This window comes from Mesitornis unicolor, unplaced genomic scaffold, assembly GCF_000695765.1.
Source record: "Mesitornis unicolor isolate BGI_N332 unplaced genomic scaffold, ASM69576v1 scaffold11810, whole genome shotgun sequence".
Taxonomy (NCBI): Eukaryota; Metazoa; Chordata; class Aves; order Mesitornithiformes; family Mesitornithidae; genus Mesitornis; species Mesitornis unicolor.
In genome coordinates this window covers 4,856-19,091 of record NW_010159011.1, presented here as the reverse complement: position 1 = coordinate 19,091, position 14,236 = coordinate 4,856, and the positions used below count along the sequence as shown (strand labels likewise).

The 14,236-nt window shown below is 38.7% G+C and overlaps 1 protein-coding gene across 1 annotated transcript; it reads left to right on the top strand.

Annotated features, from left to right (window-relative positions):
* Positions 1-1,884: 1,884 nt before the first annotated feature.
* E2F3 (E2F transcription factor 3) lies at positions 1,885-13,271 on the top strand (the record flags this gene model as incomplete). The annotated part of the gene is made up of 6 exons (XM_010185395.1): positions 1,885-1,996; positions 4,413-4,632; positions 5,204-5,362; positions 8,040-8,154; positions 11,964-12,102; positions 12,729-13,271. Coding segments are annotated over 6 exons (1,011 nt in total), but the record flags the coding sequence as incomplete, so codon positions are not given.
* Between the last annotated feature and the right edge of the window lie 965 nt (positions 13,272-14,236).

Here is a 14,236-nt window from a genome sequence, read left to right as displayed (position 1 = left end):
TAAGTCTTTAGCATTTCCCCTCCTTCTCACACCTGGTTTTGAGATTCTCTTTTATCTTTAATTGTATCCCTTTGGCCTAGTCTTCCCACGCCCTGAATTGTTCCCTTTTCACCCCTCCTTCCTTTTCTCTTATAGTTCTCAGGGTGGAAAAACATTTACTTTAAAAAAAATGTGAAATGTATTTCTCCCTCTGGAATAGCTGTAATCTTAATTTAATCCAATTACATTGGCTAAACATATTAGCTGGATGCTTTTGTTAACAGTTGACCTTTTAAAAATCTGTGTCCTTGGAGTACAGAGCCAGTGAGAGGAGCAGAGGTGTTTCACCCCAGTAGAAGCTAGGCCAGTGGGATCCCAGTGCCTGCGTTGGTTAAAAGGATGCACTCAGTTCAATTTTGCTGTCACTTATGAATTAGGACCTTCCGCCTTTGTATAACACAGAGAAAAGTAGTTTGAGCTCTCTGCGCATGCTGTTTTAACACTATGAGCTTATACAAGTTTCATGTGCTTTAACTTGCCTTTTAATAAGTTTGAGGTTTGCAAATGGAGTCCAGTACAAAGATGGTTAGCTATCCATAAATAAATACATATAAATTAATTTATTTAGAGCCTGTTGTTGGTCACAGACCCAAAGTAAAACGCATAAGCTGAATCCACAATACAGAAATACCTGTCTGCAACTCCACAGCAGAACGTATTCTTTTATCTTGTTTCACTCAGGAGTAGAATATGATCCAACCCTTTGGGGCAAGTCTAAAGAGCAAGGAAATAAAATACCCTGAATTATTCTACTTAATTGAATTTACAACGTTCTTCGGAAACAGTTATTTGGCTAACCTTCATTAGACATAAAACTTCTTTTTCTTCTTTTTCCTGTGTCTTCTCAGGTGATGTTCTTCCTATTGTTAGAATAACAAGTATCTCCAGATTTAATTTCAGTAACCTGAGTAGCATGGCAGGATATAGAATTGTTTCCAAAGATAGTAGATTGTGTTTCTGTCTAGGAACAAAATTCATATTGGCGGTGGTTTTCATGGCAGTTGTCTGCATGTTGCATATAACAGTTTCATTCATTATTTTTATTAATCAAGATATATACAGTTTTCCTTTGTTCTGAATGCAACATTGAGCTGATTTTCAGGCATGGTCTTTCTGATGCTATTTTTGCTCCACCTTGCTTTTATGTATGCAGTTTTAATGCAAATATGCTAGTTCATGTGAAATAAATGTAGTAGTTGTGCTTCCAATGAGGACAAAAATTGTTGACAAGCAAAGGACAACACTTGTCCAATGCTGCTCTAGATGTTGTGTCTCGTATTTCATTGATGGAAAGCTTATAGTACTGGAAGTTACTGGTCCTCTCAAAGCCATCTTTCCAAATGGGGAAGGAAAAATGTAACTTCCACCAATACTACCTGTGTACAAGCTCATGTAGATGTAAGGAGTTTTTCAAAAGAAATGTAAGTTTGTGGGTGCACACCTGTGTGTTTGAGCATTTGTCTTTGGTTTTCTTAACTGAATGTTTTGAACTCAAGTGGAAGTAGTAGTCTTTCATACATATTTAAAATGGTACAGACTAGACTGAAGCAGGTCATACAACTGTCACTCAGCTTTTCATACTTAAAAAAATGATGAATTTTCTAAACAAAACCATCAACCTAGCCTTTGAGAGTGAAACGTTGAAGTCCACCTTTGGATTCCTATAAATATTCAGATTCTCTTGTGATAAATATGGAGTATGAACTTGCACTGATACAGAACCTTGCTGTGAAAAGTTTACTGCTGTCTGCCTTTCCTGTAACCCAAATACTGTGTTTGATAAAGTGAAAGACACTTCTTAAGAATCCATCAATTAAAAAAAATTGCCTTTTTTTTTTTTAACAGGCAAAGCGAAGGCTGGAGCTAGGAGAAAGTGGCCACCAGTATCTTGCTGAAGGACTAAAGACTCCAAAGGGGAAAGGAAGAGCTGCAACAAGAAGTCCAGATAGTCCAAAAAGTAAGTGGACTCTTAATGCGCTGTATGGCACTGAGTTTTTGATTTTACTAGCTTGAGATCAGAGTGAACCAGTATAACAGGCTGCATTACCTAGCTAAAAAGTGTCTTTATTACTGTCCTCACCAGGATGTGCAAGCAAAACACTCAACCCCGCAGTGCACGACGTGTTTGCAGCGTGTGTCCATCGGCTGCTGCAGAATTGCTGAGAGGCCGCAGAGGCTTCTGGCTTTTAGGCCTGTCCCTCTGCGTGCCGGGCAGCTTGTAGCCTTGCCATCCAAGACCTGCTCTGCAGCCAAGGACGTGAAGTTGGGGGCGCTTAAGAGGGGTAGATGCTGAGTGATCGAGATATTATGACGGGATCAAATGCAGGGTTATGAGGCAAGGCTGATCAGGCCAACCTTCTCCTTCCTCGCTGAAGTTATTGCAGTGGGTTGGCAGGGCTTCTCCCCTCAGGCAGGGATTTGCAAAGAGCGATAGCTGTACCCCAAGCAGCCTTGCACGCTAAATGGTTTCTGTGGGCTCTGAGCTGCCTTTTCTGCCTGCAGTATGACTAAATTATTACTGCCACTGCTTAGTGGCTGCCAGTACTAATTCTTGCACATCTGTATTGCCTAGGGCAGTAGGTTTCTTGCAATGGGAGCTGGGGGTGTAGCCTTGCCATCTTGTTTGGTGGTTTCAGCAGCATAATTAGGCTTGCAGAGGGAGGGGAATGGGGAAAAAGGAAGACTGGGACAGCAGTGGTGGTGATGGGAGAGCGAGAGATGTGAAGGCGTACTTTCCCTCCTCACTAGTCTAAGTTTTGTTTCTACTGAGGTAGATGGGAAGCGTGAAATTAGCTGAAGATAGGAACTTGAAGCATACAAGGTAAATAACCACAGTTGTTTTAATTAAACTGAACTTCATTAAGCTAAATGAAGTCCATTTTAAATTGAAGTGCATTCTCACCAACGCTCAGTACCATTTGGAGCTCAGGATGCTGCAGCAGTGTTGATAAGGCTGCACAGAGAACTTCTTTGCTGCACGACCAGCAGTGCATGCCATTTTAGGTGGAGGTCAAGTAGCTTTTTGCTTTTCTCACTCTGATCCTTGTATTCTTTTCCAAACCCCAAATTAAAACAAACAAACAAAACCCACCCTGCTCTAAATTCACAAGGTCACCTAATTTGAATTTTCATCCATTTGCCAGTACAGACAAGCCCTGGAGCCACGAAAGAATGAGATAAAGCTGGTTGTCTTTGCAAACAGGCAATTAATTGGTCTTCATTGAAAAGCCATCATATCCTTTAAGATATTTCTGGGTAGTCTAAAGGTTTGTTTTCAGGTAGAATTTCAGTTTTGACTGACTTCTGCAATTAAGTATGGGACCTGAGCCTTGAAAACATGAAAATGACCACCGGATCAGCCTAAGATCCATCCTGCGTAATTCTTGAAGCGAATGAAAGGTTTGAGATGTACCAGCCCAGCAGACTTCTAACAATGGCTGGCTCATTTTTCTTGGCACAAAGGCATGGAACATTTAGAATTAGAAAATATTCTGATCTGTGCATTTAAATACTTAAAAGCTCATCTCTTAAGTATATAGATGCTACATTTGTGTGTGAAAGCAATGAGTTGTCTAGTAAGATCCAAGTCATTTGCTGACTTCTAATTTAAAAGAAGTGGATACACTTGCCCAGTTTGAGCATTGTTTTGTTATGGAGAAATGATGATTATAAATTGTATCTTGCGTCAATCTCCTAATTCACTTGAGTTTTCTGTAAGCTGTGGAATCTGGTGCTGATGAAATCTGTCATTGTGTTCACCCACTGAAGTACACCTAAGTCCTGCTTAATTGCTTGTGAAGCACTTATCTTACAAGAGGGGGAAATCAAACCCTGCTGAAAGCTGGCTATCAGCCTGATGAAGGAGAGTCATAGGGGAATTTTTGGTATTGCTGCCAGGATAAATAGATACTAAAAATACTATTAAGAATTCACATAGTGAAAGCCTAAGTAAAATATTGCTATATGTATCCATCAGACTAATGGAAATATTTGCATTTTAGAAAATGTATGTATTTGCTCATGTACCTGTGACTTTTGGAAAAGTACATCTCGAAATACAAATAAATACCCATTGGTAAGTTGTGTCTTAATGCAGAGGTTTGAGTGGAGTCTTCTTCTCTGGAGACATTCAAAACCCGCCTGGACGCCTTCCTGTGTAACCTCATCTAGGTGTTCCTGCTCCGGCAGGGGAATTGGACTAGATGATCTTTTGAGGTCCCTTCCAATCCCTAACGTTCTGTGATTCTGTGATTCTGTGTGAAATGAAAGAAATATCTGTAATGTGTATCCTTTCATTTCTGGATGCTGCTTTCAGAACCAAACTGAGAAAACTGATTTGCGTTTGGTTGTGTTTTTCCTCTTTTCTTTCCTAGCTCCAAAATCTCCTTCAGAAAAGACACGGTATGATACATCACTTGGCCTTCTTACAAAGAAGTTCATTCAGTTGCTGAGCCAATCTCCTGATGGGGTCTTGGATTTGAACAGAGCGGCAGAAGTCCTCAAGGTGCAAAAAAGAAGGATTTACGATATCACCAATGTGCTGGAAGGCATCCATCTCATTAAGAAAAAATCCAAAAACAACATTCAGTGGATGTGAGTATTCATTATCCTTTTCCATTTCTGCTGATTGATTTCACTGTCACAGAGCAGCAGTGTTTTTATTCTCCCACCTTCCATTCTAACACTTTGCTCCAAGCAATCATACAAAATGCTACTATCAGGGTAAAGCTTCTTTTTCTGTTAAGACAGGTTTTCAGTGTATGAAAAGGATTTGTCAGGGAAATTAGAAATCAGCATTTTGTCTGAATACTGGATTAACTCATTTGCTTTTGCAAGCGGATTAAGTTTTTATGTACACATCTCTACCTCCAGACTTTTTCAGGGTGTGGTTAGAGGAGAGGGGAGTTAGAAACAAGATTTTGGAAGAGCTTAGAAATATTCGACTTTTCCATCTTGGTGGTAGTTCCAAAATATGTTGTCATGATTAAAAGATGCTTTTTTTCTGAAAAGCATAGTTTGTGTTGACTCACTATGAGCAGGTTTGGCAGAATGAGCTCAGGACTTGATTTGTGCTGTAAGAGCCTGTCTCTTCCCTTTCCCATAGCACAGGGTCAGGCTTTTTTTACAAATGCTGAAAGGACGCCTTCCTCCTCTGTATCTGCAGGGGCTGCAGTCTGTCTGAGGATGGTGGCATGCTGGTGCAGCGTCAAGGCCTCACGAAGGAGGTGACCGAACTGACTCAGGAAGAGAAGAAACTGGATGAGCTAATCCAAAGCTGCACCCTGGACCTCAAGCTGCTAACAGAGGACTCAGAGAATCAGAGATATCCTTTTTGCCAAAACCTCAAAGGTGGTCAGTCGTCTTACTGTGCTCTGTAATGCTAAGAGAATTCCTCTAAGTAATGTGATACAAAGCATCAGAAATTTCCAGAAGTTGGATAATGGGTTTTAATGTTCTATATAAAAGTTATTTAAGCCACTTGCACCTGTAGTGCTTCTGGAATGTCAAAGAAGAAAAAAAAAAAGATAAAAGGATGGTGTATAAAAGAGCCCATTAACATTCATATTCATATACAGTAGAACCAAGAATTTAGCTGATTAATGAGTAAGAACATCCGAAGCCCTGCGCTTTTCCGGCTTTTTTGAGCCCAGGGCAAACCCCATTTTTATGTTTGCAGAAATTATAATGGCAGGCAGGCAAAGTCTTTGCTAAGATAACAGAGACTTGTGTATGTGTGTACTCATTTTTTTTTTAATTAAACTGACGTATATAAATTACAGATAAAGAGAGGAAAATAAAGTTGGAAGTCTGTTTAGTGTGAAACTTGCAGCAGATTTTTTGATTCTTCTGGTTAGAGACTATAATACAATATCACAGATAAAGCTTTTATGACCTCTCAAAATGTCTGTTTTAGACTTAATTATTTAATGTAGTAGCAACACTCTATTGCATAGAGTTCATATGACTTCTGGTATTTTGGCTACTTAGTACCCCTTGTAAGTAGCCAGTTTTCATTTTCACTAGATTTCCCACTTATTAGCAATGGAAGAGTACATTTTATTAAATGCTGATGTGAAAACTTATTACATTAGATAGTCAGTAGTTCTTAAAGAGCTTCTAATAAGGTGGACTTGTTCCCTGTTTTGAAGGATAGGAAATACCTACTGGAGTATCAGCGTAATGTGATGTGTAATGTAAGTAATGTGAACTACGTAAATATTGTCTTTTGGTTGTGTTTGCATCTCAAAATGTGTATGAAAGCAAGACCACCGAGTGGCATAGGGAGTAGGGTCAGCACTGCCTTGATCCATGAAGAGATGTAAGCAAAGCAAAACCGAGCATTACAATTCTTTATTTTTCTAGTGCTGTTTGCTGTGCTAGAGATCCCTGCCCTGCTCCCTTGGGGATGGGCAAGGAGGGATCAGCATTAGCAGCGTCTTGGCCTTATGCTTTTGGATTTAGGAGAGCATATTCCCCAAATTCTTCTGTGACTCAAAGATTACTGGTAAATACTGGTGATTTCTGAGGAAGGAATGTGGGAGTGAGAAACCTGGGGATGATGCTGAATGCATCCCAGCATGATCTTTCACTCACCTCACTGAAGTCTGACGTGAGGTGACTGAACACTCATGGAGCCAAGAAGCATCTTCTTTTACTTGATCTCTGAAGGAGAAGTTTCAGCTTAAGAAAATGCTTTTCTTTTCCCTCATGGTTAGGTAGTGCCAAAACATTGTGTCCCGGCTGTGTGCTTCCTCATAAATAGAATCAGACAGTAACTGATTGCTACCTTGACTGTTTGGTGATATGCCTGGCATTGAGGTGGGGAGCTTTTTGCTACAGCAATGAAGATTGTTGTGTTATTTGAAAACCATGCAATCCTTTCCTTTGTTCATATAGTGACAGCCACTGTTGCTGTCATTTGTACTCTGTCTTTGGAAACCTTACTGAACCTTACTAAAGGAGTGGTGGAAACCTTGATAAAAGCCATTTGCCTGAAAGCTGACTTGTTGGTTTGCCCCCTGACCCGTTACTTTGCATTTGGTCTAGGTCACATGCAAGATGTATTGGCATTTTGAGCTTGGGCAGTTTGTCTTACTGTACATTAACAATAGATATTTAACAAAATTATTCACATTTACACCCTTCCAAAAGTATAATAATAAATTAGACTCTTTATTCCTATGGCATAAATATTATGCTGAATACCTCATGGATGACAAAACTAAAGAGCTGGAAGCACTTGGATGCTATTTCACAGTTGGTGACCAAAAGCTTTGTGACACCTTGGTTATGCGGGTCAGTAAGTGAGGCACCACTGTGCAGTAACCCACTAAAATGCTCACGTTGATTTGGATAAATTCTTGTTGAGCAGCAATATTCATGTTCATTCCACACTCAAGCAGAAATCAGCTTTCTGCACTGTCAAGTTGGTTAAAGTAGTTGTTTTAGCAGTTTTATGAAACGATTTCATATAATATAAATTAGTAAAGATAGGAATATATAAATGTTTAAAAAAAACTCAAATGAAAATTTAAATTATTATTTCATTGATTACTTTAAAAAATATATTTTATATGTACATCTATAACACGCATCTGTAAATTCCTTCATATTTTTTTTGTGATTTCCAGTTCTCTGCATTTTCATAGCAAGTGTGTAAAAAAAATAAAATAAAATAAAAATTTTGCTTTGCGCAGTCCACAAATAATTGTAGGTTGTTGAGCTTTAGCTTATGTGGCTTTATGCGTGTAAAGGAGAAGAGAGAGGAGGACTCGGCACAGAGAATCCCTTTTGTCACAGGGTAGTGGCCCCAGCTGTTAGATCAAAGGGAAATTCTCATACAGTTTCACTGCAGTCACAACCAGTGTAGAGAATAGAGACCTTTGGGCTAAGAACAACGTAGCCATGAGAAAATGGAAAAATAACTGAAGGAATTCTGCCTCTTCCAATGGTCTGAATATATTATAACCTGGGATGGAAAATTCCTTAACAGTGATTACATTAGCTTATGTGACATATCAAGATATTAGAAAAATTAGTGGCCTTAAAGACCAAACTGTTATAGTTGTGAAAGCTCCTCCAGAAACAAGACTTGAAGTGCCTGACCCAGTGGAGGTAAGCAGAACCTTTTTTTTCTGCCAGGTTATGTATCATTTTTCTCAATGGAGCAAGTGTGTTGTGAGTCTTACTGTTGTAACTGAAGCCCAAGTTGGATTATATTGGCATGCAGATACAGCCCTATATTAATCTGTCATACAAATTTTGAAGGTGTTTTTTAAAAAAGGGAAGGGGAATCTTTAAAAATAATTTTACACAAAGCAATCATTATTTGTTTCTTTTTTCTCAATTCCAGCTTTCCTTTAGAGTAATTCACACTATTTGCAGATTATTCTCTTTTGCCGCACTTTATATAAAGATGAGTTCTTTCTTGACAGTGAAATTTCCTGTTTGTAACCATATAAAATCTTTCTCTTAAGAGATTCAGCTTTGGTTTTTTTTTTAGCTTTATCTAGACTTAATTACAAAGGTCATGGATAACTCAATGCCTTAAGCATCTTGATGACTCATTAGTGATATCCTAATTTATTGAGACATGTTTCCGTGAAGGATTTTCTTTTCTGAAGTTATTGTAGAAACTTGTGTTTTACTCCTAGAATCCATTCTTGCCCTCTCTTCTTCCATCGTCACCTTTGCTTCATTGAAACTGATTTTACACATCTGTGCAAAACCCTAATGTTCTGCTAGCACACTCTGCTATCATGAAGTCTGTAGGGAATGGGGGTTTCCTTTCTTTATAAGTACTTCTGAAGCTGTCTGTGTTCAGCTGTGTCCTTCTTCTGTTGCCCTTCCTACTCAAGTCTGTCTCTGAGTGCCAGCTTTTGTGTATGAGAGATATGGTGCTCATTCTTTCATCCTCATTTTGTTTCTTTTCCTTATCTTGGGTTGAAGTCTAGGGTAACTTAGCTGCTCCTCCTTTCCCTTACCTGATGTCATAGTTGCAGAGAAAAATACTTCTGGTGGCTTCTCTTTGAAGATATCCTCAGGGAGTAGCTTGACTTTTCTTTATTCCTCTTGTGATTTATGAACCATATGGTTTAGCTGCTCCTGGGATTGTATCTTTTGGTGGTAAAAGTGAGCTGCTTTACAGTTCCTAGTTGTGACAGATCCAGATATGTTGGGCAAACATAAACAATTTGCATGAGCTGCTGCTTTGGAAATTAAAGGTAAGGCAGGAACAGACTCTGGATTCTCTGTTACTTGTTTTCCTGAGATTATTTTCCACTTGTTTAGACCTGTTATAGTTTTCATCCTTCTTTTCCCCTGTCTTTTGTAGAGAGAGAGCAAAAGTTAGTCACAAAGTCCGAGTCATGTACACCATGTAGCTGCATGCCTGGAAGCATGAAACCAAGCACTGGGCAAGGTGGCAAGCACTGGCAGTGGCAAGCACTGGGCAAGGTGGCAGCCATCACTAGATCAATATCTGGTGTTATCTGGATGCCTGGAGGAGCGTGAGATGAGGCGGAGGCCTCATGGTCCCAGTCCCTCATTCCTTTCCATCCCAAACAAAAGGAGCCATTACCTTTACTCATCCAGGTGTGAATTAACGGACTTTGTGACATTAACATAACCTATAAGGTTGTCTATAGTCATCCCCACCCGATTGTATGCCCTGGTGATGTAATGCAGAAAGATAAGGGGAAACACTGCTAAAGACAAACACCTCAGGTGGTCTAATCCACTCAGGCACACTCCTGCCTACTGTCACACACATCAGGCAATAAAAACCCTAAGATTCATGCTAGAAAGGGAGGGATTTACTTCTCCAGCCATGGAGTGATGAGAACCTTCCCCCTCGGTCAGAATGCTGGCCAAGGTAACTTATGTGAGAGCCCTTACCTGGGGGACAGGATGAACTCGGAACCATACCGATGACTGGACGGATTGACGAATTTGCTCCCTCTCCACCCCCACCACTCGGGTCACCTTGTGGGTAAGATTATTTACCTCAGCTAACCCTGAGTGATATATTTCCTCCTTAGGTTCATATTCCCCGAGTGTATTTTATATTTCCCTCCTCAGGTGTATCCTCCCTTAGTGTGTTTCATATATATTTCCTCCTCAGGTGTATACTCCCTGAGTATATTTTATGTTTCTCCTCAGGTTCATTTCTAGGTTTTCCTGAGTGTATTCTTGGTGTTGCTCCACTGTATTTCTGTTCGAACGGGCTTGTTTATTTGCCAGGCGGCTGGGCTTACTGCGGGCAAGTTGTTGTTGTTGTTAGTGTTTGTGCTTCATAGTGTGTTGTTGCTATTATATTAGTTATACAACCTTTAGTGTGCCTGTACCTTTTTAATTATCACCAGCCCTCCAAAAGAACCTGCAAATGTTGCTGTAAATAAGCTATTACTATTTGTTCTCCAACTTGCGTCTGTCATATATTTGGTGCTGGCCTCACAAGACCGGATTTATTTACCTGTTTTCGCAACACCTTTGTCCTTAATTTCCCCTTTGAACCTAGGTGAAGGTTTTGGAAGAATAAATCATTTTGCTGCTGTGAGGAAGGGATATTTTTTATCAGTATCCATAAATATATACCGTTACTGTTGTTTGCTTTCCTGTTTCTTTCCCCTGGGCATTATGCTTTGATTTTTAATTTGGTGAAATCAGGCGGGTAGAGAGAGATGCACACAATCATTAGAGGTAGCGCCTAGACCTCCATTATCCCCCATACCCAACTTACACTTAGTTTTCAGCTTCAGGCAGTAGAAGTCTTCTTTCTTTCTTTCTCTTATTTTCAGTTACATTTCAGCATCTTTTTTGTATACCTGTCTCAACAGTACCTTCTCCAACTCCTGCTCTTCCCATCTCCTTTTTTTCTAATTATATATAGCACTGCCCTAAGTTCTTTTCACTGTTTTCTCTTCCTTTGGGTATCCTTGTTCAGTTGTTGTGTTCTCTGTATTTGTAAACATTGACTGTTATGCTACATAGCTGTCAGAATGCAAATAATGTGAGGAGCCTTTTGTCAAAGGGCACAATAAAATGTATTTCAAAAGTCTGCAAAGAGGTATATAATGCCTGATTTATGCTTTTTAAAACTATTAATGCAATACAGCTGGAGCAGGTTTATTTGTAACTTGAGTCCTTTATGATTTTCCATCATAACACTAAGAGCAACTTTGCAGATTTTCTCTCTGTCTATATATGTCATCTTGTTGTATTGCATCAATGAGTTAAAGTTAAGAAAAGATAATTTCTTGAGACAAATTATGAGTTCATGTTATTCAGAAATACCATCAAAATTAGAGTTACTGCCTTGAGGGGGCTGAAGGACTTATATAAACATGTTTGGGTGAAGAAAATGGCATCTTTTTTCTTTTTTTGTTGTTTGGAAGAACGTCCTTGATAAACAGGATAACTTACGTACAGCTATTTCAGTTAAGTGTAAATTAGGGCTGGAGGTTTCTGGGTGAGTGAGAAGGATGTTTTGGCATTCTTTTAAAGCAGAAACATTAACAGAAATACATCCAATATTTTGTTATGAATAATAACAAAACCTCTGACTTGCATCCCATAGTTCCATTATATCAGAACGCTCCGGGTTATTATGGTTGTAAGAAAATGTTAGCAGTTCAATCCTTTATATCTCTCTGGTTATGATACAACACATAAAATGGTGGGTTTCTGAGATTTCTGCACAACAGACTGTAGGAAAAGCTTTTAGGTTCTCTTCCATTCTGCAAGATACATCAGCCAAGCCTTTCATATCTTAAAAAAAAAAAAATAAAAAATGCATGGGGTATTTACTTTTGATTAGTAAAAAATGTATTCAAACACTCACACCCCAATAAGAATTTACTCTGTATCATCCATATTCGGTCCTGTTCATTGTTGTGACGCCTTATTGATGTTTGTTCTGTTAGCAGAGTGCATTGATACATTTATCTAGTACTCAAGGACCTATTGAAGTTTATCTATGCCCAGAGGAAAATGATGCCCTCAGTCCAATGAAAACCTACAGTCAGGACCACAATGGGAATATTTCCAAAACCATTTCCAAAGGTAAAAATACTTCTTTGTAATACTAATAGCCTTCCTTTGTGCTCTCATTTAACATTAATTTTGAACTTCAGATACCCAGCTTTTATTTTTTGGATTTGTTTTTCTAAGAAGCGAAAAGCTAAGGTATCCATTTTCTACTGTGACTTTCTGGTTTGTGTAGGGGGAAATATATTTTGAACAATTTTGTTCCTTTTGCATTTTCAAATAGGACAGTAGTAGCAAAGATTTGCCTCAACACAAAAGGCAGAAATCTCTGTGTATGGGTATATGCAGTTACACAGCATCACTGACGAAATCTGTGGCCTAGACAGTTTTCAATTTGACTATGAATTCCACTGAAAAATGAGCATCTCTCAATACATTTGATTTCTTTTTTTTTTCCTAGTACTTGTTTAAACCTTGTAAAATAGGGGTTTTTTTAGTAGAAAAGTCAGTGGTGATAGCAATGTGCGTATTTTTGAGCAGCCCTTTGTAACATCAACACCAAGCTAGAAATTATAGGAGGCCATTTTTTTTTTTTGTTGAAATGCTTTATATATGCAGTGGTTACTTTGTTTGATCTCTGTCTAATATTTCTAATGAGATTAAATGTGTCATCTTTATTTTTTCCCTCCTTCCTCTTACAGAAGTGGCTTCAGCTAACTCAGGACAAGGTGACTGCTCAGTAAATATGGCAACAATCTCTCCATTGGCTTCTCCAGCCAACCTGCTCCAGCAGACTGAGGACCAAATTCCCTCAAACTTTGAAGGACCATTTGTGAATTTGCTGCCTCCTCTGCTTCAGGAAGATTATTTGCTGAGTCTTGGGGATGAAGAAGGCATCAGTGACCTCTTTGATGCTTATGATTTAGAGAAGCTTCCTTCATTGGTGGATGAATTTATATACAGCTGATTCTCTTAAATGCTGTCCATACCTAAATCATATTTTTAATGGAATCAAAAAACCTGCCGTCATTCAGAGTTGTTTCCCACTTACTATAAAATAGCATTATTAAATAAACTAGGCTCTCCAACAGTGCTGATATTTTAATTAAATAGTCCCTAAAATACTCTAAACAGCAAGCGAAGGCTTTTATGGCAAGGCCTTCTCCTTGACCCTGCGTTCCAGCGCCTTGTGAGTCAGCAAGTGCAAGCAGGTGACCGTAAATGTTTTGTCTTCACACTCCCCCAGTCTCTGCTTCCCGTGACAAGTGGGCTTACGGAGAAGGGCTCCAAGAACTGGTTTAGTCCTCAATAACCATTTTATAATAGTATTTCAGGTCGTGCCTTCTGCAGAGAATGCATGTCTTTTGGGTGTCACAATATGGATTGTACCTGCAGCGAACATAAATATGAAGTAATGCAAAAGTGTGAAATGGGATTCTTCAGCTACTTGTGGGAATGTTTAAATTGCTGTCATAATGCTCATTTTGAGCTGTGTACATGTCTCATTATGAGGTCAAATACTTATGTCCTTAAAAGCTTTTAATAAAAAAAAATACACTGTAAATGTAGTGTATATTGCAAATATTGAAAAGTATAAAGTTCTGCCACTTGTAGTAATCACAGATTTTTAAAAATGCTTGTGTGTGCGTGTGTGAAAGTAGTTTTTTGTTGGTTGTTTTTTTTAAACTAGAACGAAGATGCACAGTTCAATTTTACTGCCCCCAGTGTGCATTAGAACTGGTACATAAATTTTTGTGGTACTAAGTGGGGCTCTGTGTTAAGTGCCTACTAGAGATGCACTGTGGGTTTTTCCCTCTATGGAAAACACTTATGCCAAGCTTTGTTTGTTCAATATATCATATTTATCTCAGTGGGTTAGCTTCCTCTGCTTACAGCTTTTTATAATTCTCTTCGCCAGCAAAATGGAACTAATTTTTTCCAAAGTACATAACTGTAAGTACCACATCAACTGAACTGCATTTATTTTTTGAAGATCTTTGGTAGTATAGTATAGTACCAATATTTATTTTTTGAACGTGAGAAGAATTCTAAAAAGTCTTAAATATTTTTTTTTTGAGTGTAAAATATGTTGCCATGTTCTGGGCTAAATTAATGTAATGTTGATTAGATGATGCCCATGTAACTCTTTTGTTTGCATTACTGTTGTGCTAATCTGACATACTCAGAAAATTAGTACTATTTGTACTGT